Consider the following 27,309-nt stretch of genomic DNA (forward strand, 5'->3'; position numbering starts at 1 on the left):
GAATTAAATCAGACAAGCATTATTACTCCTAACTGGAGTGGTGTTAAGTACAAATCAGCGAAGTAAGAACATAGCCAGGATAAGAACTTATTTTCCCTTACAAAACCCCATAGCCCATAACAACTATAAAAGGGCACAATAGTGAGGAATCATTACCCTGAACACTGTAGAGGAGAGAAAGGGAAGAGGTGGAATAGGAAGAATAGAAAAGTAAGAGTAGAAAGAAGAAAAGAGGAAAAGACAAGAACTCCCTGGAGAAGAGTCCCATAATATAAAGACGTCTATCTGGGCACCATATCAGACTGTCTTAAAGTGCACCAGAGAAGCCGGAGTACATGATAATTTTGAGAATACAATGGCTCCCACAATCTTTCACATTGTGCGACTCTATCAGATGTAATAGCGCTCAGCTTATCAAAGAACATAGCCATACCTAAGCGTTGCAAAACAGAATCATATGAAAGAGAGGGGGTTTTCCACACAGTTGCTATAGCCTGCTTGGTTGCCGAGAAGACATGAGTAGCCCGCTTAAATTGTCTTGAAGTAGCTCCATCAGGTTTATCCCTAAATCTGAGGTGGCTTTATTGGGGCTTAGAGTTACTTGCTACAGTGTAGACAATTTGGTACACTCTATGCCACAAGCTTCTAACTTTAGGGCACGTCCACTATATAATGCAAGTATGACCCTTCTTGGGAACAACCCCGAAAGCATCTTTCAGAGTGTTTAGTGCTAAATTTCGCTAACCTACTTGGTGCTAAGTACCACCGAAACATGACTTTAAGGTTCGTTTCAACAACATTAGAGCACGTGGAGGTTTTGTGTATACTTTGCCATAGCTTACATAAATCTTCTAAGTCAAGTTCTATATTGAGTTCTTGTTCTCATTTTTGCATGTATGGAGGTTTATAGTTTTTCGGAGAGCCAGCCAAGCAAGCATAAATCAGAGAAATCATACCAGAAGCAAAGGGGTTGTGATAACATTTGCGTTCAAAAAACGTTTGTGCAAGTAGAGGTTCAGCCCCTTTGGTCAAATTCTGAATACACCGTTTAACCTGCAAATATCTGAAATTTTCGGATGCAGGTATATGCAGGTATGTCTACTTCTCAACCAGGGTTTGATATGCCTTAATGCCCAAGTTCGTAACCACGTCATATAGGAGAGTAAAATTTTTGATTTTCCAATTATGAAAAGCACTAGGGTTCTCTAGGCCAGGTAGAAAGGAGGGATGACCCACAATCGAAGACAGAAGGCGGTGCTTAGACATCAGTGCACCCTCCACCTCTTAGCGCTATTCCAGAGTTTAAGGGAGTGTAGAATAATTGGATCCTTGACCTGCTTATGAGCCTGAGGTCTGTCCAGAGCAAATTAGAAAGTTGAATAGGCTGGCAATAATCCCTTTCAATAAGCACCCATTTAGGGAAATTAGAGGTTGCATGCCACATGGCAATTTGCACTATTTCAGCCGCTTGATAATGTTGTTATTTTATAGATATACATATGCACAACACAACAAGGCTCACAGAAAGGAGTCATGACCATGGCATCACACTGTGGGAAGGGTTTCACCACAATGTCACCCCCCCCCCCCCCTTTCAGCCACCGTATTATAGTTTGCAGTCTCCAGTTAAAGTGGTATGAAACCCAGCATTTCTTCTTTGCTCTAAAAGATTATTTACAGCATGTTATAGCATGTTATATACTACCACCATTTTTTTTTTTTACTAGAACAGCATTCAACTAGTTAAACACAGGACTTACCAGCTCCCTGCAGGGAAAGCTGGACGCATCCGAACTGGAGATAACATTATCTTGTGTTTACTTAATTGTATCAAGTGAGAAATGTAAACATTCTCTGGCAATTCAGACACTCCATAACACAGACAGATACTCAGAAAGCATTTCTGGGTACATTACAATATGAATACACCAGTTATGAATAAAATGCAATGTCTGCTCTCAAAGCAAAAAAAAATTGTACTTTGGGAACTTGTAATTTCTAAATGAATAATAATACTTATGCACAAAAGCAAATATAACTGTATGGGATATAAAAAGTAGAAAAACATGTTTTTATTGAATAGTATGTCAGAGTTTTATACCGCTTTAACAGCTTTGCCTTGTACTTGAGGAAACAGTGTTTTTTTTTTTTTTTTTCTTTTTATGTTTCAGCAGACTCCTTCTCACTGCATGTCCTGACATACTGTACACATTACTGCAATGCAGGCATAATAAAGGTGGGGAAAGGTATTTTGTTACAGTCACTTGCTATGAAACAAAGGGTTATGGATATAACCGGCGTCACATGACATTACAGTCTTTGAAAGTGATACAAATGTAAATACATTTTATTGCACTGTGTAGTGTAAGGGGGTCCTGAACAACAACCTGTATGGGAAATTATCAAGACGTATGTTATCTGTAGTAATATGTATGTTTGAATTTTGTTGGCAGCTTTTCTCAACAAAGTCTGATGTGTGGAGCTTTGGGGTTTTACTCTGGGAAATCTATTCTTTTGGGCGAGTGCCTTATCCACGCATTGTAAGTATTTCTCTTGATGATTTAAAGTACCGGTATATTTTAGTTTCAAAAGTATGTTATTTAAATATGTGGTTGATTACAGAGTCGCTTTTCATAAGCCCTTAACAAAGGACAAAGCATAACTAAAACAACATAGAAAAGTGGTAACACAGTCCACTCATACCAAGAGTAGCAGTATGTCAATTATACAATATTGGTTGTTTACAAGCAGTCAGATATTATAGATTTATTGTCCGCGTTGGTACAGCTGAATTATTTAATTTTCTTTTGGATTTTGCATTGGAGAGTGGCGGAAATGTGTGTAAACCCAATTTAGACCACGTTTGTATGCAGTTTCGAAATGCGATTTCATTGACTACTATTGAAGTACAAATGCTACACAGCAAAATGCAGCATGCAATGCTTACAAAGAACACTTTGTTGCACTGTTGAATGGTAAAGTGGGCTCTGTGTGTGAAAGCCAGTCACTGCTTTATGAAATGGATGCATTCAGGAACATGTATAGTGCAAAGGGAGGCATCCTATTATTTCAGCCTGCATATCATTTGCTCCAAAAGTGCAGTTCTCCATTAACACGTCATAGAGTTCTTCAACTTGTGGGCTTGTCTTTTCTTCGTGCCAAGAGTGATGGTTGTTTGGAGAATATTTTTTGCATTTACCTATCCTATGTGGGCAATTGATTTACAATTTTGTTTTTCATTTTCTCAGGCCCTAAAAGATGTTGTACCCAGAGTGGAAAAAGGCTATAAGATGGATGCCCCAGATGGTTGCGCTCCTGTGGTGTATGAGGTCATGAAGAAGTGTTGGCATCTGGACCCTAGTCAGCGACCAACATTCAGGAAACTACGGGAACAGCTAGAGCATATCAAAGCCAATGAGTTATACAATTAAAGAAAGTGCAAGGTTTAGAGGCCTCCTCTCACCACAGAGCCAGGGAGACAGTGACTCGACCATATCAGAAGTGTTGGTCATTATGCCAACAAGACTTCTGTGTATTCATTAAATACATAGTGGGCTCTTTGAACTTTCCTGCCTTGCACTACCTACCACCCTTGTGCCCGAAAACAGGCTGAAGAGCTCTGCTGGTCTGTAGAAGTATGCTGATGTTCTCTGAAATATGTCACATCTCACCCCCAACCCTGTTTTCACATGCCCCTTGGAAAATAAGCCTTGAGTGGACATTTTAGGACACAGACTTGGTACTCCTGAAGGAGATATTACATTTGGACCATTCAGGAGAAAAGAGGACCAAATCAGACATAATCTGGAAGGGGTTTTGTTTTTAATTAATGTGGTTAAACTTTCTGACAAAGACAAATGGTCACGGAGACCAGGGAAATCCTTGCTATATACAATCAGCAGTGGGTACTTGTACTATATATTAACCATTAATGCAAACATTGCATGCTTCAGACCAGGAAATTCTCTTCTGATTCTTCTCTGCCTTATTTAATAGGTTGCTTATAGGCTGGCATACAGAACAGATAAGAGGCCTTTGCTGGAAGAATGCAGGATGTGGTGCAGTTCATACATTCTATAGCATCTTGTATTCATATACTTATCAGTGGAAGGTGCTCTTATCTTAAAAAAATGTCTGTATATCTCCCAAAGTCAGAATGTACCATCCCAGTTACTTAATCTCTTTTGGCATTACAATTTGCTATGTCCACTGTGAAAAACCTATTATATATGACATGCAGAGGACCACTGACATTTCAGCAGAAAGGAAAAACATCACTTACTATCAACATTTCACATGAGGCAGGTGCTAGTACTTGGTCATTGGTTATTACTTGCTGTAGAATTTGTAATTTGTTGCTGCAGCAGATCTCAGCATCTTTGTTTGCGCCTTACAGTTCTTTCATACCTTGGATTGTGTGATTGTCCACTGTGTAACTGGGTCACTGCCTGTATTTCCTTTATATCTACCTTCCTCTAACGGTGGTGGTATTATTGTCAAGGCAGCAATTCAGCAGCTATTATTATTGGCCGGATCCAATAATTTCATACAAAGCAGCATACAGTTTCAGTGCATTGACAAAACACAGTCCAGTTACGTCTTAAAGAATCCCGAGTTTTGATTTATGATGCGGTTCTTTTTCTCTAGCCTTGGTTTGCATGGCAGTATTGGGCACTACATCCTACACAAATATTCCATTCGATGTTCTGTCACAAGATTGTTATGAAATATAAGTATCAATGACTTAATTACGATGTTTTATCTGAAAAGTTGCAATTAAGCATTGGATAGGATTTTTTGTAAACGTAATTTCATTCAAGGCCTGCAGTCTTATGACTCTGATACATTCTCAGAAACTACAGTGGAAAAAATACAAACTTTCCAGTTACAGTGGCCATCCCGAGTCTATTCCTATTAAATCGCCCATGGCTAGTTAATCTATTGGTTTATTAGAAATATTCAGGCTTGCTCAGGGAATTGGTATATCGACATTAAAAGTTGTAATTAGACTTCAAGAATAACCTAAATCTTTAGTCACGCTCTCCTTCACACTTGCATATAATAGTGACATTATTCCATTGTCCTCTTAGTTTGACTGTTAACTACCCTTTGGCTATATAGGAGCCCATGTTACAAGATCACATATGTGATCTGTTGCACCTGGAAGATCTCAGTCAAGTGAGCAGGTAAAATGCTTTTTACGGTAGTTATTTTCAATTGTGTTTTTGCACACTCATAGAAGACAGTATCGCCATTTTTCCAGTACCCACACTTTTGGAAACAGCTGAATACAGTAAATATTGTGGTACCAATGTGTCCCTTAAGTTATTTTATTTTTTTTCTGGAATGAAAAGGGTCAGGGATTTTAGATCCAGGAAATGGTATTAAATTATAATGTAAAAGATTCTGAGACTGAAGAGAGATGTTTTCAAGAGATATTAGCATCACGTTGGCAGGAGTCATCCTCCCAACATCCACAGACTTCTCTTGGATTTGTGTACTTGTGTTTTCTTTTTATAATTTGCCTTTTTTGGGGGGGAAAGGGAAGGAAGGTCAGTTTTGTCATTTTTTTTTTTTTAAGTTTTTGTTACGAATCACAAAGATAACCTGTCTGCCTTTACAGTTAGGGAGGTGTTTTACTAAAGTACGAATCTTATTTTTATTTTATACAAAGACAAAGGGGGTTTCAGGGAGGCTGGGGTGGGATGAACATACAATCACGCTGGAAAGGAGGACTCGCTTGGATTTTATCTTGTGGATATTGTGTGCATGCTGTCTTGTGTCTTCATTTCCAAAGGCCTTTCCTTTTTCATTCCTGTCCAGTGCTTTAAACACATGTATATGCTGCATATGGTGGGATTAAAACATAATAAACCATTTCATATGGGATCTTTGTTTTATATTGTCTCATTAATAAGAAAAAGCAAACCATTTATACACATACTGTGCTTTGAATATATCCAGAACAATATAACTTACACCATCTTATGGTGCCCATATGCATTGATTTTCCTGTTAGATTCCTGGCAGATTCTATTACTCTGAACCTGCTGGGAACCACTTCCCACAAAATGCCCTCTTCATTGACTTTGATGGATTTGGCCAAAAATCGATCAAAAGTATTGAGCAGACAGGATGGAAGATCTAAGTCAATTGGAGACGAGCAGAGATGGCATCAGATTGACGGCCCATAGCGTTGTACTGCGTCAAAGATCAATGATGTGGTTCAATTGATTTCCAATAGATTTTTTGCTGAAATCTATTGAAAATCAATGTGCTGTGTGTGGTAGGAATTGATTCCTCTCTGAATCGATTCCAATCAGATAGGAATTGATTGCACATACGGTGGCAATCTAAAGGTTCCCATATATCACTCGATATTGCGGCCTGATTGACCTATGGATTTAATCATTTTATAGAATTGGAAGAGAATCCGGGCCACTACAGGGCCACTTGATCTTATGATTGTTTTCTAGGCAAAATCAGTCAGAAGGATTGATTGGACATGGGCTTGAAAATCTCAGTTGCAAGTGCTGAAATCTGTTGAAAAAAAATCAGTGTGCAGTGTATGGACAGGTAACAGATTCCTCTCTTACCAGGTTTGGTCAGAGAGGAATCTGCCCATACATTGAGTCACATATGGGTACCTTAAGTGTATGCAGAAAGAAAGGATCACGTTTGTGTCTACCTTAAGTGTATGGCCACTTTTACTTTGCTTTGATATTTGACCATACAACTGGCTGAAACCATGCAAACTTTTGTACACCTTATCAGAAGCAGGGCCGGGCCGAGGCAGAGGCTGGAAAGGCTCCAGCCTCAGGGCGCAGTGTAGGAGGGGGCGCACAATTCATTCAGTTGTCATTCCCAATTGTGTTTGAAGCAGAAAGAAATAGGAAAAGGGGATACATGGCAGTGACTGCAAGTCAGATAACTAGAGATTAAGGTATTGGGGAGGTTGGGGGCCCTGGGGCGCCTCTTAGTCTAGTAGCAATCAGTGTGTGACGGCTGGGGCGGAGGGATGGAGGGGCGCACTTTGGTGTCTCAGCCTTGGGTGCTGAAGGACCTTGTCCCAGCTCTGATCAGAAGTAATCTTTATGAAGAAAATACCACTGAAAACTATTCCTGGAAACAGGACTGGGGTACAAAAAATGGCAGCATGCGCTCTGTACTGAGGTAAATTTGTAATAGCTATCTGTAACTGAAAGCTGTTTGTCTGCTGGTCTTCCTGGTAACCGTAAAGCAGAAGTTGGGCTGCTGATCTGCAAATGAAATTGTTGACTTAGTCTAAATTGATGTTACACTCACCACAGGGAAGTATGATGCTTCCATCTAGATTCTGCAGCATGGCAATCACACACTGCCAAAATCATAAAGACCTATCTGTATACACACACACCCACACACACACACCCACACACACCCCCACACCCTGATTGCAAAGGCACAGAAACAGTTTGGGATCACTGGCAGACACAGAAACGGGAAGGACACCCAAGTCTGCAGTAGAACTTGGAAGGTTCTGGAGGTTGCTTAAAGCAGACCTGAATGCAGAATTTCCTCTCTGCTCATAGCAACAGCTCGCTGGTAAGCAACAGTATAATAACCAAAACATTTCTTTGTTACAGCTTATACAAGCCTTGCCAGACACCGCTGAGAGATCACATTACAGTTGTGATTAGTCACAGATGAGCGGAAATTAGACAGGCTAAACTCTCTAAATACATACAGGGTGCATTTCTCTGTTTGACTTCTGTCCTGTGCAAGAGTTCAGGTACACTTTAAAGAAAAAAAAACAAGTTGGGTGCTGGTCACAATAGGTACTAGATATAAACATTGCAGATAAATATAAAAACAATAATAATCTTTATTAAATATCAAAACCATGATTTCTCCAAATCTCATATAAAACAGTTAAAACCAATAATAGGACATGCCAAGGGTCGACCACCTGTAACTAGCATACATGCATAACCGCGCACACCACTTCCACGCATACACAGCCGGATCTGCCTAAAGAAGGGGTTTACAAAACACACTAGACTGAGTATTAGTACAGGTGAATAAAATCTCAAACTTATGTCCAATCGGACCTGACCTTTAACGTACTTAAAGGTGACAAAAATCCAGTCACCCTCAATCACCTATCATTATTTTTATGATCTAAGGTGACTGAGTAGTATTGAAAATGCTGGTGCCATGAGAGGCCAGATAAAAATAGTGAGGATATGGTCAATGGTGAAAAACCACACTCACAAAATCTGCCAAACAATGGTCAGCAATGTGTACTCCGTGTTCTGGGAGGTCTTTGCTGATCCCCCTGTAGTCTGGCTCGCACTGTCAGATATGCAAAACCAGGCACAGGGTGTAACTATTCCCAATACGTACGGAGCACACAATGAAAAAATACTTTTTGTTGGCAGGGTATAAAGACAGTATAAAACATGGCAGGGTTCCACTGGCGTATTGGTGGTCTGCAGTATTATAAGCCTACATAGTAGTTATGCCAACACCCTTCACAGAAGGTAATAAGTATGCTGGGGAAAGATAAAGGAGTGCAATATAATATACAGTGATAGTGCAATTCGACTAGTGCTAGTTTCACTCCATAAGCGGAGCTTCGTCAGGAAAAGTGCACATAATGTATGAAAAATAATAAACAGCCCCCCACCACAACAACCCACAGCAACAATAGCCCAGATCAAAGCTGAAGCGCTTACCATCCAGAGTTCATTAAATACGCATATGGAAATCCCCAATAGGTCTCACCTGTGCGATGTACCTTCAGGTATATCCCATGCTCATTCCCTGGATCAGTAGGGAGAGAAGGGGTTTGGTAGTTCTTGTAGGGACCAAGAGCACCTAAACGAGAAGTAGAGAGAGATCAGGAACCCAGTGATGCAGTATCGTTGGGTGTAGGGAGACAAAAGTACATAAGGTTATATACTCACAAAGGTGGGGTGCAGTTCCTGGAACCACCGTATACGCCTGCGGAGGGATTCACCGTCCCCGCTGGGTGCTCCAGGTGCTGCCCGGATACTGGATGGTTGCCCTCTTGTAGTTCAATACACTTCCCCGAAAACTGTAACGCTATTGCCTCCAAAGGAGGTCTGATTGATAGAAGGGTGGCTTTTGAATCTGTGACGTCACATCAACCTTTCAGGAAGGGGGCGGATTTGTTCCTGCGCAAGCAGCCACATGGATTACATCATTACAGCGGCTGCCTGTCTTTGCAACACCGAAGTGACAGCGCGAGGGAGCCGGGCAAGCCTGCCCGACGGACTAGTCTACCATCTAAGAGCGTCCAGTCTCTCCTGCCACACCGCCGGCCGGAGCAGACAGGATCGAGCGGCTCCATCTGCATCTCGACTTACCCCTAATGCTTGGATACACACGGTGTATTCCCGTCTATTCATTTATTTCCAACATGTCCGATTTGCATTTCGATGGATCGTTAGGTCGATTTGGCATACTTTACATGCAAATCGATCCATCGAAATGCAAATCGGACATGTTGGAAATAAACAAATCGACGGGAAATGAGCGGGAAATCGAGTGCGGGGACGCACCGTGTGTATCCAGCATAAGAGTAAGTACTGCCACATTGCTCTGTATTAACAGCGGAATAACCAAGTTCTTCTTAGGATCGCTAGAATCACATATGCACTTTATATTGCAACCCATTTCAGCTTAATGAACAGTAAGAAGTTCCACATGGCCAATCATCATATTCATATTGTACAACTGGAAATCCAATAGTAGCAATAAGAAGCTATTGACTGTGCCAACCCCTAGAGATCATTTTTTATTTTTTCTTCATTTTAATCTCTTCATTTTTAATATTTTTGCATGCAAAAAAAATTCCACTTCAGTGGTGAGGTGGATGTGAATATAGTGTGTATGGATGTGTGAGGTGACTTTTTAGCATTTGTTACTTATTATGCATGCTAATTTAATGATCATGTGCCAGTTCAGTATTGCATTTGCAATTTTATTGGAGTGAGATTTCATTAATAAAATATTGCATATTCAATATAAGCGCTGTTTGGATACACATTTCTCTGTGTCCCTGACTGTGTGCTGTTCTTCTGTGAAGTAAGTGGTGATGGTCAAACATTAGTGTACCGCTAGTTTGCCTGCAATCTACCTTCTCCCATGTGCCACCCAGTGGGGATCATCAGGGCTTTGGGGGTCTGACACACCATTCCATCTTCAGTTCTGGAGGTTGTTAGGAACAGAGGTTATTAGGTACACTTGCACAGAGTTTCTGTTCCAAAGTTCATACTACAGGCAAAATTGTACCGTTTTCCACAATGGACAAATGGACATAATTATTTAATATTTATATAGCATTGTCCTCTTTCTCATCGCTGTGCAGATTGGCCTCAATTCACTAAGATCATGCTGGAGATAATAAGGCAAGAGAAAACTTACCTCCACACAGTGAGAGAGTTATCTTATCTCTTCATTCCTTAAGTTACCTCCTCTGTAGTTCAGTTACCTCCTCTGTAGTTATTTTTACACACAGTTAATTAACAGCCTGTCTTTAACTTTACAATGCTGGAGTTATTTTAACCCTCCTGGCGGTCAATTAAAACCGCCAGGGGTCAGCGCAGCACTATTAATTTATTTTTTTTTAAATCCTGTAGCTAGCCTATCGCTAGCTACATGACAGCCGCTGTGCAGCGGCATCACCCCACCCTTTTCAATCGCCTCCGGCGATCAAGCCCGTCCGGAAATCCCGTTCTGAACGGTATTTCCATTAGGGCTTCCCATGGCGACGAGCGGGATGACGTCAAAGGGAGTCCCGATCCACCCATCAGCGCTGCCTGGCACTGATTGGCCAGGCAGCGCATGGGGTCGGAGGGGGGGGGGGGGGGCGGGGAATGGGCGTGGAGCGTCGGCGATCGGGCAGTACACGCAGCTAGCAAAGTGCTAGCTGCGTGTACGAAAAAAAAATTATGCAAATGGGCCCAGCAGGGCCTGAGAAATCCTGCTGCGCGGCATAGCCCGAGTTTACCGCCAGGAAGGTTAAGTGAAGTTATTTCCACTCGTATGTCCCGCATAGCGGGACATAAATATAGCGGCGGTTTGCAGGCACATCAGTTCCCAAACAATGCCCGATCTCTCTCCCCTAGTGTGCTCCAGCATGTAGACTACATGCCCACACCGTTAGTACCCACCTGGCTGAAACCGGACGTGCGCTACCAGGAAGTGACCAATGCATTGAATTTTCCTTACATTTTCTTGCGGATTCCTTGCTTATTCCTTACTGATAACTTGCTGATTCCTTCTTGCAGATTCCTTGCAGATTCCATTGCAGATTGCTTGCAAAGTTGCATAGAGGAGCAATGGCTTCCTATGCAATGGATGTGGAGGAGTGTCTAAAAAGTAGCCAGCATTTCATTGCTCTAATTCCCAATCGAAATACCAAAGATTTCATCGTGTGTAGTGACATGAAGACACTGGGTGGCAGGCATAAACCTATTATTGCGAAACTTGCTCACGCAAGCCAGGATTATACCCAGGAAATTCCTGTAAAATTTACCATACCTTGGCTTTCTTCTCTGCTACCAGCCAATAAAAGATGCCAAACTGTCCAAATAAGGTATTAAATTAAACGTTATAATGTGTTCTTTAAGATAAGATATACCATGTTACTATGTTATGATCCATGTTAAAATGGGAGAGAGAGTAAGAGAGAGAGTGCATTTCTGTGAAAAAAAGAAAAAAAAAAACTCCAAGCAGAAACGACTCCCTTTAGGAAAAAATTGGAAAGGGTTAAAGACAGAAGAGTTAACTTTAAGGTGGCCATACATGGTACAATAAAAACGTTCGATTTTCCCGTTTATTCAATCTAAACGATCAAATCGAATGAAAGTTGAAGATATTTTTTTTTTTCCATCAAGAAATTTGAACGATTATCCAGTTTTGTTTTTTTTAAAGGTGCATTTTTTTCAGTTTTGTGTCCATCCCTAATTACAAGCCCATAGTTTATAAAGTAACAGTGTTATACCCTCTTGACATAAATATTTAAAAAGTTCAGTCCCTAAGGTAACTATTTATGTATTTTTTTGAATTGTAATTTTTTTTAATTACAAAAAAAAAAAAAATTGGGGGAGTGTGGGAGGTAATGAGTTAATTTTTAGTATATAACTAATGTATTTGTATATGAAAAATACTTTAGGGTGTAGTTTTACTACAGTAACTTTTTGTTTATGCGTCCTGCAAGCGTCCAGAAGGACGCTTGCAGGAAGTGTTATGAGGCTGGGAAACTTTTTTTTTCACAATGATCGCGCTGCTTCTCGTAGAAGCAGCGGATCATTGCAGGGGCTTGGTTCAACGAACGGGAACGGGTTTTCCCGTTCATTGATCTCTGGGCGAGCGTGCACGAGCGCGGACGAGCGAGCGGGAGCGCGACAGCGCCGGGAGCGGTGTCAGGTTCGGATTTCTCCGTCCCTGGTGTTAACAGGGTGGAAAAAGGGACGGAGAAATCCACACCACTGGGGGTAAAGTGGTTAAGTTAAGGTGAGATCTCTAAAGTTAACTCTTCAATCCTTAAAATAACAGACTGTCTAACTTTAGAATTCTGCAGTTAATTGACTGCATGTGAAAATAACTACAGAGGAGGTAACTTAAGAACTACAAGATTGATGTGTGGTGGTAAGTTTTCTCTTGCCTTATCTCCATGCTGGAGATGATCTTAGTGAATTGGCGAATTGAGGCCAATATTTTTAGGTGGAAGCCAGACCTTCTGGAGAAGTGACGTAAAGGGGCACAGGAGGGGATCGCGGTTCACACTAGGAGTTGCAAGATTGGGTAAAAGATTTTTATTCTGGCTTAACCAACGTTTTTTCTATGTTAGCTTAATCTGATTGCAGGGCCTCGGTAATCGCTACATTGGAGGGTTAAGGCCCATACACACGTCAGATTTTTTTAAACGACGGGTCGTTTGGACGGCCCGTCTGGACGTCAAATCGGGCGTGTGTACAGTCCGTTGTTCAGCTGACTGGTTTTGAGCGATCCGCCAGGCTACCTTTTCTATTAGAGCATTCACAATTTACAGCAGGCGTATTACAGTTTTGCACAGTATGGACTTGTCACTGTTAGAAATCTCCTAAAGTGAATCTCTCAGATTTACCACTTTGAAGGCCTTTTATTTATTTATTATTTTTTTAAGTGAACCCAAGGTGAGAGTGATATGGAGGTTGACATATTTATTTCCTTTTAAGTAATACCAGTTGCCTGCCTGTCTTGCTGATCCTCTGGCTCTAATACTTTTAGCCATAGACCCTGAACAAGCATGCAGAAAATCAGGTGTTTCTGACATTGTCAGAACTGACAAGAATGGCTGCATGCTTGTTTTGGTGTTATTTAGACACTACTGCAGCCAAATAGGTCAGCAGCACTGCCAGGCAACTAGTATTGTCTAAAAGGAAATAAATATGGCATCCTCCATTTTACTCTCATCTCAGGTTTACTTTAAAAGTCGTGGGTTACACAATGAGTATTTGCTGAATTCTCATTATTGTAGAGTTATTACAGAAGAGTAAAAGCTTTTCGGAAGTCCTTTTCTCTCATAGCATGCCTGAATGCAGTAATTGGTGGAAGTGTACACGTGAGGAGTGGATCGAAAATCATACATCATTCCAAACATTTTTTACAAATAAATAACTGCAAAGTGGGGTGTGCGTAATTATTCGGCCCCCTGAGTCAACACTTTATAGAACCACCTTTTGCTGCAATTACAGCTGCCAGTCTTTTAGGGTATGTCTCTACCAGCTTTGCACATCTAGAGACTGAAATCCTTGCCCATTCTTCTTTGCAAAAGTGCTCCAGCTCAGTCAGATTAGATGAACAGCGTTTGTGAACTGCAGTTTTCAGATCTTGCCACAGATTCTCAAATGGATTTAGATCTGGACTTTGACTGGGCCATTCTAACACATAGATATGTTTTGTTTTAAACCATTCCATTGTTGCCCTGGCTTTGTTTAGGGTCATTGTCCTGCTGGAAGGTGAACCTCCGCCCCAGTCTCAAGTCTTTTGCAGTCTCCAAGAGGTTTTCTTCAAAGTTTGCCCTGTATTTGGCTCCATCCATCTTCCCATCAACTCTGATCAGCTTCCATGTCCCTGCTGAAGAGATGCACCCCCCGAGCATGATGCTGCCACCACCACCATATTTGACACTGGGGATGGTGTGTTCAGAGTGATGTGCAATGTTCGTTTTCCGCCACACATAGCGTTTTGCATTTTGGCCAAAAAGTTCCATTTTACTCTCATCTGACCAGAGCACCTTCTTCCACATGGTTGCTGTGTTCCCCACATGGCTTGTGGCAAACTGCAAACGGGACTTCTTATGCTTTCTGTTAACAATGCCTTTCTTCTTGTCACTCTTCCATAAAGGCCAACTTTGTACAGTGCATGACTAATAGTTGTCCTATGGACAGAGTCTCCCACCTGAGCTGTAGATCTCTGCAACTCGTCCAGAGTCACCATGGACCTCTTGACTGCATTTCTGATCAGCGCTCTCCTTGTTCGGCCTGTGAGTTTAGGTGGACTTTGTCTTGGTAGGCTTTGTCTTGGTAGGTTTACAGTTGTGCCATTATCTTTCCATTTCTGAATGATTGCTTGAACAGTGCTCCGTGGGATGTTCAAGGCTTTGGAAATCTTTTTGTAGCCTAAGCCTGCTTTAAATTTCTCAATAACTTGATCCCTGATCTGTCTTGTGTGTTCTTTGGACTTCATGGTGTTGTTGCTCCCAATATTCTCTTAGACAACCTCTAAGGCCGTCACAGAGCAGCTGTATTTGTACTGACATTAGATTACACACAGGGGCACTCTATTTAGTCAGTAGCACTCATCAGGCAATGTCTATAGGCAACTGACTGCACTCAGATCAAAGGGGGCCGAATAATTATGCACACACCACTTTGAAGTTATTTATTTGGAATCATGTATGATTTTCATTCCACTTCTCATGTGTACACCACTTTGTGTTGGTCTTTCATGTGGAATTCCAACAAAATTGATTCATGTTTGTGGCAGTAATGTGACAAAATGTGGAAAACTTCAAGAGGGCCGAATACTTTTGCAACCCACTGTATGAAATCTGCATTCAAATTTAAGATGAATTTATACAGCATGCCATACGAACATCTAGAGGTCGCAGTGTGTGTCATCCTGCATCAACTCGTCAGTCTGTGTCCATCTCCTATAGCTCTGCTACATGCTTTTTGTGCAGTGAGGCCTAAGTGTGGGATTATAGCTTCATAATCAGCATTACAGCCAGAAATGTAGCATTTTTAGATTCCTTTTGAGGAGCTCATAATCTGTTCCCTACCATAGTTTAAGGAAAAGGGGGGGGGGGGAGTTAAAGGGACTCCGAGCAGTGCGGAAACTATGGAAAGATGCATATCATTTTAAAGCTAACTTTCTCCTCTTTCCAATAATATATAAACCACCGCCCTACGCCTTTTAGTTTTCACGATTTTCGTGACTGAAATTGCCGCGGCCGCGATTTTAATCGCGAAAATAGAGAAAACTAAAAGGCGTAGGGCGGCGATTTAGGGGTCGCCAGAAAGAGGAGAAAGAGAGCTTTAAAATGATATCCATCTTTCCATAGTTACTTGTATTACACAGGACGACACTTTCCCCTGTGTCAGCAGCTCCATTCAGCAGAATGGAGCTGCTGACTTTAGGAAAAAGTCGCCCTGTGTAATACAATGTAACTATGGAAAGATGGATATCATTTTAAAGCTCTCTTTCTCCTCTTTCTGACGACCCCTAAATCGTCGCCATACGCCTTTTAGTTTTCTCTATTTTCGCGATTGAAATCGTGGTCGCGGCAATTTCAATTGCAAAAATTGTGAAAACTAAAAGGCGTAGGGCGGTGGTTTATATATCATTGGAAAGAGGAGAAAGAGAGCTTTAAAATGATATGCATCTTTCCATAGTTTCCGCACTGCTCGGAGTCCCTTTAAGTCAATACTTAAGTGAGCTGCAAAAAAACAAGTTACAGTAGATACCTATGGAGAGGGAAAACTCTAGATCACATAGAACCTTTCCGCTCTCCAACCCCTTGTTCTGCTGCTGGGCCCTGTTAAAGTTCTTTGTCCAGCTTGGTTGAATGCGTTCTTACAATTAAAGAGCCAGGAAATGTGGGCATAGGGTGAAGCTGAAAAGCTGATCACCCTACTGTGGCAAATTTCCTGGCAACGTTAAATACGATTTCCCCTCTGAAGTCGTCCAGTGGGGTAATACGTAATTAGGCCTCCAGGCTATTGCTGGAGGCCGTATTAGTGTTTTTGTTGTAATTTAAGTTCCATTTTTTTGCCAATGCAAATTAATCATGGATTGTCGCTATAGCTGTAATTCACATTACGGCCAAATGTGCGGCACCCATATTACCTGCTTCGGGGTTAAATACATCTTTGGCCCTCCACAGGCAGTCTTCAAAAGTACTCACGTCACTAAGTACTTACGAAGACAAGCGAATCACAGTACGGATACACCGTCTTCAGAAGCACTTGCGTCCCCAAAGGGCTGCCGAGGAGTCCTAAAGGAGCAGAAATTCAATGGGGACAGTGGTGGAATGAGGGCACAGAGAGAGAATCTGGAAGGCTCTATGGGGTCCAGAACCTTTCCTTTCTATAGGCGAGTATCTAACTCATTTTTTTGCAGCTCACTTCAGCATTGTTTTAACTTGTTTTGGAGTTCCCAGTGGAAACTAAACAAGAGAGATTCATGCTGGAGGTACAAGTCTGGGACTCCACCGATGTAAACTGAAAGTGCTACACTTACATTGACGCACATTAAACATGGAAGGATGAGCAGATTATGAATATGGTGCAATTCATGAATGCTTTCTGATCTCAGAATTCACAGGTAATCCTAACAAGGGCCTGTAACTTACTAATGTGCTTGTTTTGCAGTATGGGAACATCCATCTGTTGCACTCTTTCCACCTGGTCTTTGGAAGAATTCACCAATCAGCAGTTGCCTGGTCTTCTGTAGCTTTGACCCTCCTCCTGGTTGTTCTGCCATTCCAGTGTGCCTCTTCTCTTCCTCTGATTCTTTCGTTTGCTTTTAATATGTCTTTTAGCAATTTGATTCTGTTCTTTTCTCTCCTGTTTTCTTGCATCCTTGCAGATGATATACCTGCTCATCGTAGGTTTGAATACAAGTACAGCTTCAAAGATCCTCATGTTACCCTTCCTGATGGAACTATACCCTTCTGGAAGACACAGGGAGGTAATCTCATTTAACAATGCAAATGAAATTGCTATTGTTACTCTCATTTGCTATGAATACATATAGTCAGAGCTTTAATGTTGATGCAATGTATTTTAAGGGCAAACTGTAAAATGGGGAATATGGAGGGTACCATTTGCATTTTCTTCTAAAATAAATGTCAGTTGCTTGGCTATCAAAATTGCCTGGCTTTAAAATGCTTTTAGGCAGGTATCACCCTTGTTAAAGTCGTAGGCATCTTGCCACTGTGAGAAATCATATATGAGAACACAAGTAATGCTTTCCTATGGCCCTGCTACATTTTCAGGAGACCTCTGTGCTTGTGTATAGTGTTTTTTTTTTTTTTTTTTGTTTTTAAAAAGGTAAAACCTGCAGTACTTTTTCACACAACGCATCACTGGCTACTGTAAAAAAAAAAAAAAAAAAAAACTTAACTTTTAAAGGGAACCTAAAGAGAGAGGGGAATACAGATGTTGTTTTCTTATAAACATTGCCAGTTGTGTGGCTGTCATGCTGAGCTTGAGGCTAGCTGTTAGTACACAGTGTTCCCTGTTTGGCAATCTCCCAAGCAGGAATTGATGCGCGCTTGCGGTCACGTCCTGCTTTGGGTATACGGAAGTGCATGGAAGCGTATTGTAAAAATACTCTTCCGCGCATGCGCGGCGTGACATCCACCTTTTAAAAAAACCTTAGTTGCCATAGACTAACATAACTTCTTGGACAATGCAGATCACTGCGGGTCCTGCGTGGTAACGTTGTTCTGTGCTAGCGTTAAATTTGGCATTTTCGGTGCAGCATACCGCAACGTGAGAAGTATGAACCTCGCCATAGGGTTACACTAGGCTGCGGTGGCAGTGCGGGAATTTGCCACACCGTGCCAGTGTGAAAGGGCCCTTAGGCTGGGAACACACTTGTCAAAATTGCATTTTTTTTCTCTGCATTCAAAATCGCATTACAACTGAAAACCAATGTTAATGTATATAACAAAATATCGCACATCGTGTGTGTTTCCCCATTGAAAATCAACTGCTGTGGATTAACGCACATTTAAATGCAAGAAAAGTGTACACATTTGTTTTACATGGAAATATTGAAGTGTACCAGCCAAATCTTTCCATAATTGCACCATCATTTGGTCAATCTGCTCTGCTTATGAGTTCTGTTTGTGATGTCCACAGTTTGTTCTAATCATTGCTGAGTTGACAAATATTGAAAGCTGGCTATACACACATCGATTTTGATCACTGATTGAGTCTGCTAGTAATCTATTGCTCATACATATCAAATTGATTGGCTTTCAGTCGATTGTGCTGTTTATCAACAATTTATTGTTCTGCTTGGGGCCCTGTATGGTCTTAATCTGGCTCTGCATACACACGTGGTTACAGATGCAATTCCTGGTCCAGACGAAATACGCCTTGTTCCATCACTGAAGAATCACAGAGGAGCTGCATGGACAATAAACAGCGCTTCTTTTCCACACTGGGAAGTGGAGATATCATTTAGGATCGCAGGACATGGACGAAATGGAGCTGAGGGAATGGTGAGAAAACCTAGCTAATTTAAACAATGCCTCCACTCATTGTCATTTGGCAGCATGGGTTTAGGTGAGTGCAGGTATGTGCAGCATACTGATATCTGATAGACATACTTCACTGAATCCACTTGCTCATCAACCTTGATAAAATAAATCATAAGTAGAAGTAAGGGTGCATTCACACTATGCAGGTTGTGTTACCCAATAGTACCGAATGTAAACTTACTGCCCAAACAATTATATATGGGCACACACATGTGAACATGCCCATACAATTATATGAGCAGTGAATTTACATTCTTTGTGATTCTGCAACATGTATAGTGTGAATGCATGCACTACTGAATTGAGAGCACTACAGCACTGCTAAGTGAAAAACGCATGCAATTCTGCAAAGTGTGCTCCCACCCTTAGACTTGGTTCACACTTTAAAACACAGTGCAATGGAATACTAAGGGACATGTCAACAGCATCATAGGATCCTTTCACACATGTCTGCTAGGGCTAGGAACCACTAGAGCACTTTTGTGAGCATTTTTGGATCACGACAATCGCTAACGATTTCAAAAATGCTTTGACAATAACTTTGTGACTTTGCGCTTTGTGAGCTGTAGTAGGTCACACTAGGGCCCATTCACACTGGGGAGCTTTGCAGGCATTTACTGACTCTCTTTCTGATTGCTGCTGTGTACAATGTATGGGATTATTCACACTGCAGTGCTTGTTTTTTACGGAAACTGAAAATGCGATGCATGCAGGATTTTTGGAGCGATTTGCATTGCGATTCTCATTTCACTGAAAACACAAGTATGAATGGACTCTTACGGTGAGGGAACGCAAGCTCGGGAGTTACTACAGTGCACAACATTTAAGGACACTGGCTAGAAGTTGAACATGTGTGAAAATATTTTTATGTTCCATAGACAGTAACAGTGTATGTGTTATCACCATCCACAATACAGCATAGTATGGAGGCTCCAATAAGTTGTGTGTTGAATAAAATATAAAACACACTTCTAAGTGTACACTTATAAGTGTGTTTTATATTAAGTTTCCACAAGCAACTTCATAATGTTTATTGGAGACACTGCCAAGGGTAGTTATGTGAAGTTAGGACCACAACACCGTTAAGATTAGATGACCCCGGTGCATAGACTTTATATTTTGGGTCATCATCCAAGCACAGCTGGTGTTGTTTCAATCTCGCACAGCTGCAAGATGCATTTGCACTTCATTTAATGGAGTTCTCTAGAGTATGTGTGTGTGTGTGTGTATATATATATATATATATATATATATATATATATATATATATATATATATATATATATATATATATATATATATATATATATATATATATATATATATATATATTCATATATACATACATACATACATTCAGAATGCAGTTCTTCCTACACGTACCTGCCTGCTCCACCCACAGCACCAAAACTGGGTGACATGCTGCTAGTTCCCTCCTCCTCCTACCCGCAATTCACTGCTTTCCTGTGTCTCAACAGAAAAGTAACGAACACAATACTAAAAATCGCATGAATGCCGCATAACTCCTGACCGTTTAATGAACTTTTTTCGAATACTCAAGGCATCAATACTGATCAATTTACACATTTTGAACACTCCTTAAGTTCAGTAAAATAATGATGGATTGGTCTAAAAATGTAAAAATACTGCATTCGATAAAATACCGACTTTCTACTACCAAATTTCCTTCTGTGAATTGAAGCCATAGTGTGGACCTAGCCTAATTCTACTAACTGGTCTGATGGTTGCTATTTTGTCTTCTTTTAGGCTTTGTGGTATACCAAGGAACCCGGAGCCTTGGGACCCGTCTATGGTTCTGCAGATCTCTGGGATGGACTGGGGATTATTTTTGACACTTTTGATCATGATTTTAAAGTAAGAAAATGTATTATTTATACCCTGTCCGCTTGTTTGGTACTGGCGTGTGGTGTTCAGGAATATTCAGTTGCTCTGAATTCGATTTGACAAATTCAAACACCAACACTATACTTGTTTATTTTGATTGGCTCCATACCAAGTTGCATACAGTTTCCATTAAATTTACTTGCAAATTGTAAATATATCCATGTCACTGACCATTTCTAGTAGAGTTCACTTTCCTAGTATTTCCAGTGGTGTGTCTTTATTCCATCATTTTGTACATGGTAAGATGTTTAATTGTGCATTAAATGTATTTCTCTCATTGTTTTTGCAACTGTATGTACCACAGTGGGCATAGGCAAGAATTCATGTATTGTTGCTTTGCAGCCTAAATTGACACGCAAAAAAAGAATATTTCTCCCTGTGTTTGCTAACTACAACTTGTGATAAGTTTTAATTGTTTTTAAAGTTCTGCATAAAACAGCTAGAATATTTCAATTTCATAACCCATCAGTTTAAAAGGATAAACATAGGCAGTTGTCTGAAAAGGGCACTTAATGGCCAAGTATGGTAAATGTAAAGCCCATGGGCGTCCGCACATATGGCAAAACCGGGCATCTGCCCGAGCCTGGCCGCCCGCTGCCCCCCCCCCCCCCTGGCCGCGTGCCCGTGCAGCCAGCAGGAGGGAACAGCGCAGAGAAGAGAGAGAGCTATGGGCACAGTGGGGAAGGGCGGACGTCTCCCCCCCCCCCCCACCTTAGGGGGCTCTCTCTCCCTCGCTTTCCCCTCCGGAATGAAGTGTGCAGCGGCTGGCAGCGGGCGGAACTTAACTCCTCTCGCTCCTGCGCCGGAAGTTCTGGTGCCGCACTCTGGTCTGGATCAGGCCAGAGTAGCGGCTAATCCATCCGGCGCGTGCGACGAGAGGAGGTAAGTTCCGCCCGCTGCCAGCCGCTGCACACTTCATTCCGGACTCCGGAGGGGAGAGCGAGAGAGGGAGGGAGAGCCCCCTAAGGTGAGTGCCCATAGCTCTCCCTCTTCTCTCCGCTGCTCCCCTCCTCCTGCACACATGGGCATGGACACTTTTTCTGGGGACATATCCCCCTGGCTACATATACTGGGTATATACCCCCTGCCTACATATACTGGGACATATACCCCCTGCCTACATATACTGGGACATATACCCCCTGGCTACATATACTGGGACATATCCCCCTGGCTACATATACTGGGACATATCCCCCTGGCTACTTTTTCTGGGGACATATACCCCTGCCTACATATACTGGGACATATCCCCCTGGCTACATATACTGGGACATATACCCTCTGCCTACATATACTGGGACATATACCCCTGCCTACATATACTGGGCACATATACCCCTGGCTACCTGTTCTGTGGACATCTCTACCCCTGGCTACCAGTTCTGGGGTCATCTATACCGCTGGCCACCTATTCTGGGGACACCTATAGACCTGGGGCTACCTATTTTTGGGGAACCACTGCTGTCAGATTGAGTGTATTTTGGGGAACTGCTGCCAGGTGAGAGGTGTCTACATATTAAGGGGGCATTCTGCCTATTTATGTGAAAAGCTGTCTATTTATGTGCCTCATGACTGCTGAATTTGTCTTGTTGCGGGCCTCATGGTTACTGACTTTGTCTTGTTGGGGGCCTCATGATTTGTTGGGGGCCTCAAGATTGCTGAATTTGTCTTGTTGGGGGCCTCATGATTGCTGAATTTGTCTTGTTGGGAGCCTCATGATTGCTGAATTTGTCTTGTTGGGGGCCTCATGATTGCTGAGTCGGTCATGTTGGGGGCCTCATGATTGCTGAATTTGTCTTAATGGGGGAGGGGGGGCCTCATGATTGCTGAATTTGTCTTGTTGGGGGTCACATGATTGCTAACTGCGAGACTATGGAAAAAGCTGAATCATCATCATATGAGACAATAGCATTAAACCTACTTTTTTTCCGCTTTTTAAAACAGAAAATGAAACTGGGAGGTTCTAAAAAAAATGAATAATTTTTTTCAGGAGTACGATGGATGAAATTGTTTATCTTCACAGTTTATTTTCAACTTAATTTTCCATAATGTTCATGTATGAGTTAAAACGTTTGTATTTAGTTTAAATTGCTGTTGGCACTTTGTGATAGTAAAGTGACTTTGCAGTTTGGACACTCGACCTCCAAAAGGTTCGCCACCACTGTCCTAATCTAATGTCCCACCATTGCTTAGTTCATGTAAACTTGTCTCCACCCACGACCACACCCACATTCTGGTTCATGACCACACCCGCCGCATGACGTAGCTCCATTTTTTACACCAGCCCAAATTTTTTGCTCCCCACTTTTTGCCCCCTAAACCCCCCCCCCCCCCAAAACCTTCTAAAGAGCCCTGTCAACCACTTTATCATTATCAAATAGTTTAAGGTTGATAGGACTTAAACCAATCTTCCTACACATGGCAATGATGGAAACGTGGCCTCATTTAACAGAAGTATTGTTAGATTAATGGAGAAAGATCCAAGAAAAAGAATACAGATCAAGGTTGACCTCCAAGATCAAGGAACCACAAAACCATGTTGCACCATCCACCAGTGTCTAATGAAAGGCTCTCCATGGCAGAAGAACCAGGAAGACGTCACTTCTGAAGCCCAGCTGGAGTATGCTAAAATGCCTTTTTACAAGCCAAAGGTATTCTGGGAGATGTGCTTTGGATAGATAAAACACAACTTTGGTAAGTCACAACAGCTCTAAATGAAACAAAGACCGCACTCACGTCAGTGGGTAGGCTGGTGCCGGGCCCCAAGGCTTCTATCAAACACTGTCGTCATGGAGGAGTCCGCACACAGACTTATCGGAGCAATCACCACAATTTTATTGTCCCATCACATGTACAGAAATACATAGTCAGACCTGCATAGGCCTATGCCTAGGCCTATGCAGGTCTGACTATGTATTTCTGTACATGTGATGGGACAATAAAATTGTGGTGATTGCTCCGATAAGTCTGTGTGCGGACTCCTCCATGACGACAGTGTACAACAGCTCTAAATTCTCCGAAGAAAAGACCGCCATGGCTGCTGGGAGGTGGAATATTACTTTGATGCCTTTGACACTGGAATCTTCTATCTGTGCAGGGTACAGTGGCGAGTATAATTTTGTCTCCCTAAAACAGAAGATATCTGCAGGTGTTCAGCTTTACATGACCAAACTATACTCCCAAAATAAATCACTCCAAGTCAGTGAATGAATGTTATTCACTCCTTCACATTCCTGAAAAGCCAGGCATACATACAGAACCCCTGGTTTATAACACAGCTATAAGGTGCCCATACACTCGTCAGATTGGCAACAGATAGATAAGAAATACATCTGATGATCTATCTGATGCGTTTTTAGAACATTTTTTACCAGGATAGAATTCCAATAGATTTCAGTTTGAAATCTATTGAAATTCGATCTGATGGCATTTTTTTGCCATCAGATTTCCATTAAGGCCAATGCAAACTGATAAGCAATCTCATCAGATCGACCTAAATTTTCCACCCTGCCAGTTCGATGGAAATCCATCGAAATCGATCGAAATCGGCCGTCGATCGGTCGATTGGCCAACCGATTTGCAATCGATTGATTAATCGATCGATCGGGATCGATCGGTCGGCCAGAAAATCGGGTGAGTGTATGGGCTGCTATAGTCTAATCATTTTATAGCCATATAATTCACCCTGGAGACAGCTGTTTTGGCTTTTTTCTGATATGCATCAGCACGATGTATGGATCAATATGGAATTGCAGTAGGACTTTCTAGGTAAAGATCTTTCAGAGTACCCAACTACAGGATGCCTTCAGCCTCTCAACAAAAAAATGTTGCATCTGAGTTCCACTAAAGGCAGCCATACACTTATAGATTTGCAGCAGATTCAACCATCAGATAGATTTCTGGCAGACGCCTGTTAAGTCCAATCCTACGGGAATCTATCTGATGTGTGCCACACACTAGGAACAGATTTCCAATAGATTTCATTGTAAAATATATTGGAAATCGATCTAAATGCATTATTGGACCATTAGATCCAATGCAACTCTATGGGCCATCGATCTGCTGCCAGCAGCAGATCAACCTAGATTTTCCATCCTGTCAGATAGATCAAATCGATCGAAATCGGCCGCAAATCGAATCAAATGGGGAATTTGATAGAATCAATTTCTGATCGATCGATTTTATAGAATCCATCGATGGATGGCTGAAATCGACCAGTGTATGGGCCGCTTAAGTTAATAGACTAGCTCAGAGAAGCTTTTTTGCATAGATAACAGCTCAGGTTTTTTTTTTCTTTTTAACTCTTACTGTACTGGAAAACATGAGCCTCTGTTCTTTGCTACTAATGTTCTATTTATTATCTGAACTACACATACAATTCTTTATCTCAAAAGGTTATTTTTGCTTCAGATTTGCTTTAAGTCCAAGAGAACATGTATGTAAAAAGATGAAACTGACAGTTGGGAGAAAAATTAAGACAACTGGAGCAGTTTGCGGAAGTGGAGTGAATCAATCGTAAAAGCCACATTTGCAATGACTCAATCGTCTGTGTAGGGGCGTAGCAATAGGGGTTGCAGAGGTTGCAACCGCATCTGGGCCTTTGGGCCAGAGGGGCCCCGAGGGGCCCTCCTTCTACCACAGTATTAGCTCTCTATTGGTCCTATGCTCATAATAATCATTTCTATAGATACTTTGAATAGTTGTAATCATTAACTGGTCTCCATTTCCTTCTTGCACCTTTGACACTGTAGTTGCCATTATAAGGTTTTGGTGCTCCATATCAATTAAGTATAGAGTGCTTGGGGGACCCAATATAAAACTTGCATAGGGGCCCACAGCTTCTTAGCTACGCCACTGTGTCTGTGCTATAAAATATTAAGTTATAATTTGTGCATACCATTTATTATGCTTTTACCATATTTGTTTGTTTTAATTTTTGTAAGAAGATCTTCACTAAATAAAAAGCCAAGTGTTTCCACTATAGATTATGGAATGAAGTAAGAATAGTAGATTTTGCAAATTATTGTAATTAATTAGAAAAAAATTGGAGAAATACCAATATTGCATTTTTATTGCAAAGCACCTTTATCTGCTGTTTGTCAACTGGTTTTCTTTTTATGTACACCAACCAAACTTCCTGTTTTATCCTTTCTTTTATCCAGGGGAATAACCCAGCAATAGTCATTGTGGGAAACAATGGCAAACTTCAGTATGATCATTTACGGTATGCACAGTTTTGACATGATGGCAGAAAATTTTATATAATGCTGTTTACACTGAAGTCTTCTATTGTGATCTGCATTACACATAATATACTTTAAAGAGAATCTGTATTGTTAAAATTGCACAAAAGTAAACATACCAGTGTGTTAGGGGACATCTCCTATTACCCTCTGTCACAATTTCATCGCTCCCCGCCGCATTAAAAGTAGTCAAAAACAGTTTTAAAAAGTGTGTTTATAAACAAACAAAATGGCCACCAAAACAGGAAGTAGGTTGATGTACAGCATGTCCACACATAGAAAATACATCCATACACAAGCAGGCTGTATACAGCCTTACTTCTGAATCTCAAGAGATCACTTGTGTGTGTTTACCTTCTGTCCCCAGCTTCTCTCATGCACTGAACATTACAGGCTTCCTGCAGACAGCTCTGCCTATGTCGTTAATTCCTCAGTATGTGACAGACCAGCTCCTTTCACAGCCTCCAGGGGAGGATTTTTTATCCAGCTCTCTTCTATCACTGATAAGATAGCAGAGAAGCTGCTGGCTTATGTAAATAAAACACACACTGGAGTGTGCATAGAGGAACAGTTCAACACTGAAGAACTTGGCAGCCTTCCAGACACAGGCCGACAAGTCTGACAGGGGAAAGATACATTGATTTATTACAGAGATGGTTATAGTAGAAAGTGCTGCAGTAAGCCAGAACACATTAGAATAGGTTTAGGAACTTGTAGGATGGTAGAAAAAACATTGTAATTTTTGTTACAGAGTCACTTTAATGATTTGGAGTTACACTGTGGTACACTGCAGACACAGATGAAAACACTGGACATGCACTACTAAAAGACAGAATATATTCACTCCTGTGTTTACACATTCACTTAAAGTGGACCCAAATTAAAAATACAAGATTTCAGAAATAAAATCTATTTTCTAAATTATAATAATAAATAGCAGCCTTTTTTTAGCTGCATGATGACAAATATAAAATATTTTACATTTATTGGAGGAACCCCTCCCTTCCTTTCAAATTGCCGGGACAAAATCCGGCAAACTGGTGGAGTAGCAATGGAGGAATTGCTAATGGCTGCCCCCAGTATAACCCTAGTTATGAAAAGAGAAGGGTGAAAAGCAGGCACTGAAATGCTCATAGGTTTGAAGGACTGTTTAATTATCTTTGTATGTGTTAGAGTGGTGCAACTAAATATTTTTAATTTAAAAAAAAGTTTGGTTTGGGTCCGCTTTAAAGAGTTGTGGTAATTTAGCTAGCGGACCGGATGTGTCCCCTCAGAGGGCCTCACAATCTAATCCCTACCATGGTCATATGTCTATGTATGTATCATTGA

The 27,309-nt window shown here is 41.3% G+C and overlaps 2 protein-coding genes across 2 annotated transcripts in view; both read left to right on the plus strand.

The window, feature by feature from the left end:
• The window catches only part of CSK (C-terminal Src kinase), a 158,588-nt gene extending 152,699 nt beyond the window's left edge, over positions 1–5,889 (plus strand). The window contains exons 12-13 of the mRNA XM_068275679.1: positions 2,454–2,540; positions 3,249–5,889. Coding sequence (XP_068131780.1) covers positions 2,454–2,540; positions 3,249–3,431 — 270 coding nt within the window. The 3' untranslated portion in view covers positions 3,432–5,889. The remainder of the gene's footprint in view (positions 1–2,453; positions 2,541–3,248) is intronic.
• Positions 5,890–7,018: 1,129 nt separating this feature from the next.
• The window catches only part of LMAN1L (lectin, mannose binding 1 like), a 111,268-nt gene continuing 90,977 nt past the window's right edge, over positions 7,019–27,309 (plus strand). The window contains exons 1-5 of the mRNA XM_068273606.1: positions 7,019–7,139; positions 17,146–17,247; positions 18,636–18,790; positions 20,597–20,704; positions 25,900–25,961. Coding sequence (XP_068129707.1) covers positions 7,019–7,139; positions 17,146–17,247; positions 18,636–18,790; positions 20,597–20,704; positions 25,900–25,961 — 548 coding nt within the window. The remainder of the gene's footprint in view (positions 7,140–17,145; positions 17,248–18,635; positions 18,791–20,596; positions 20,705–25,899; positions 25,962–27,309) is intronic.

This window comes from Hyperolius riggenbachi, chromosome 3, assembly GCF_040937935.1.
Source record: "Hyperolius riggenbachi isolate aHypRig1 chromosome 3, aHypRig1.pri, whole genome shotgun sequence".
NCBI lineage: Eukaryota > Metazoa > Chordata > Amphibia > Anura > Hyperoliidae > Hyperolius > Hyperolius riggenbachi.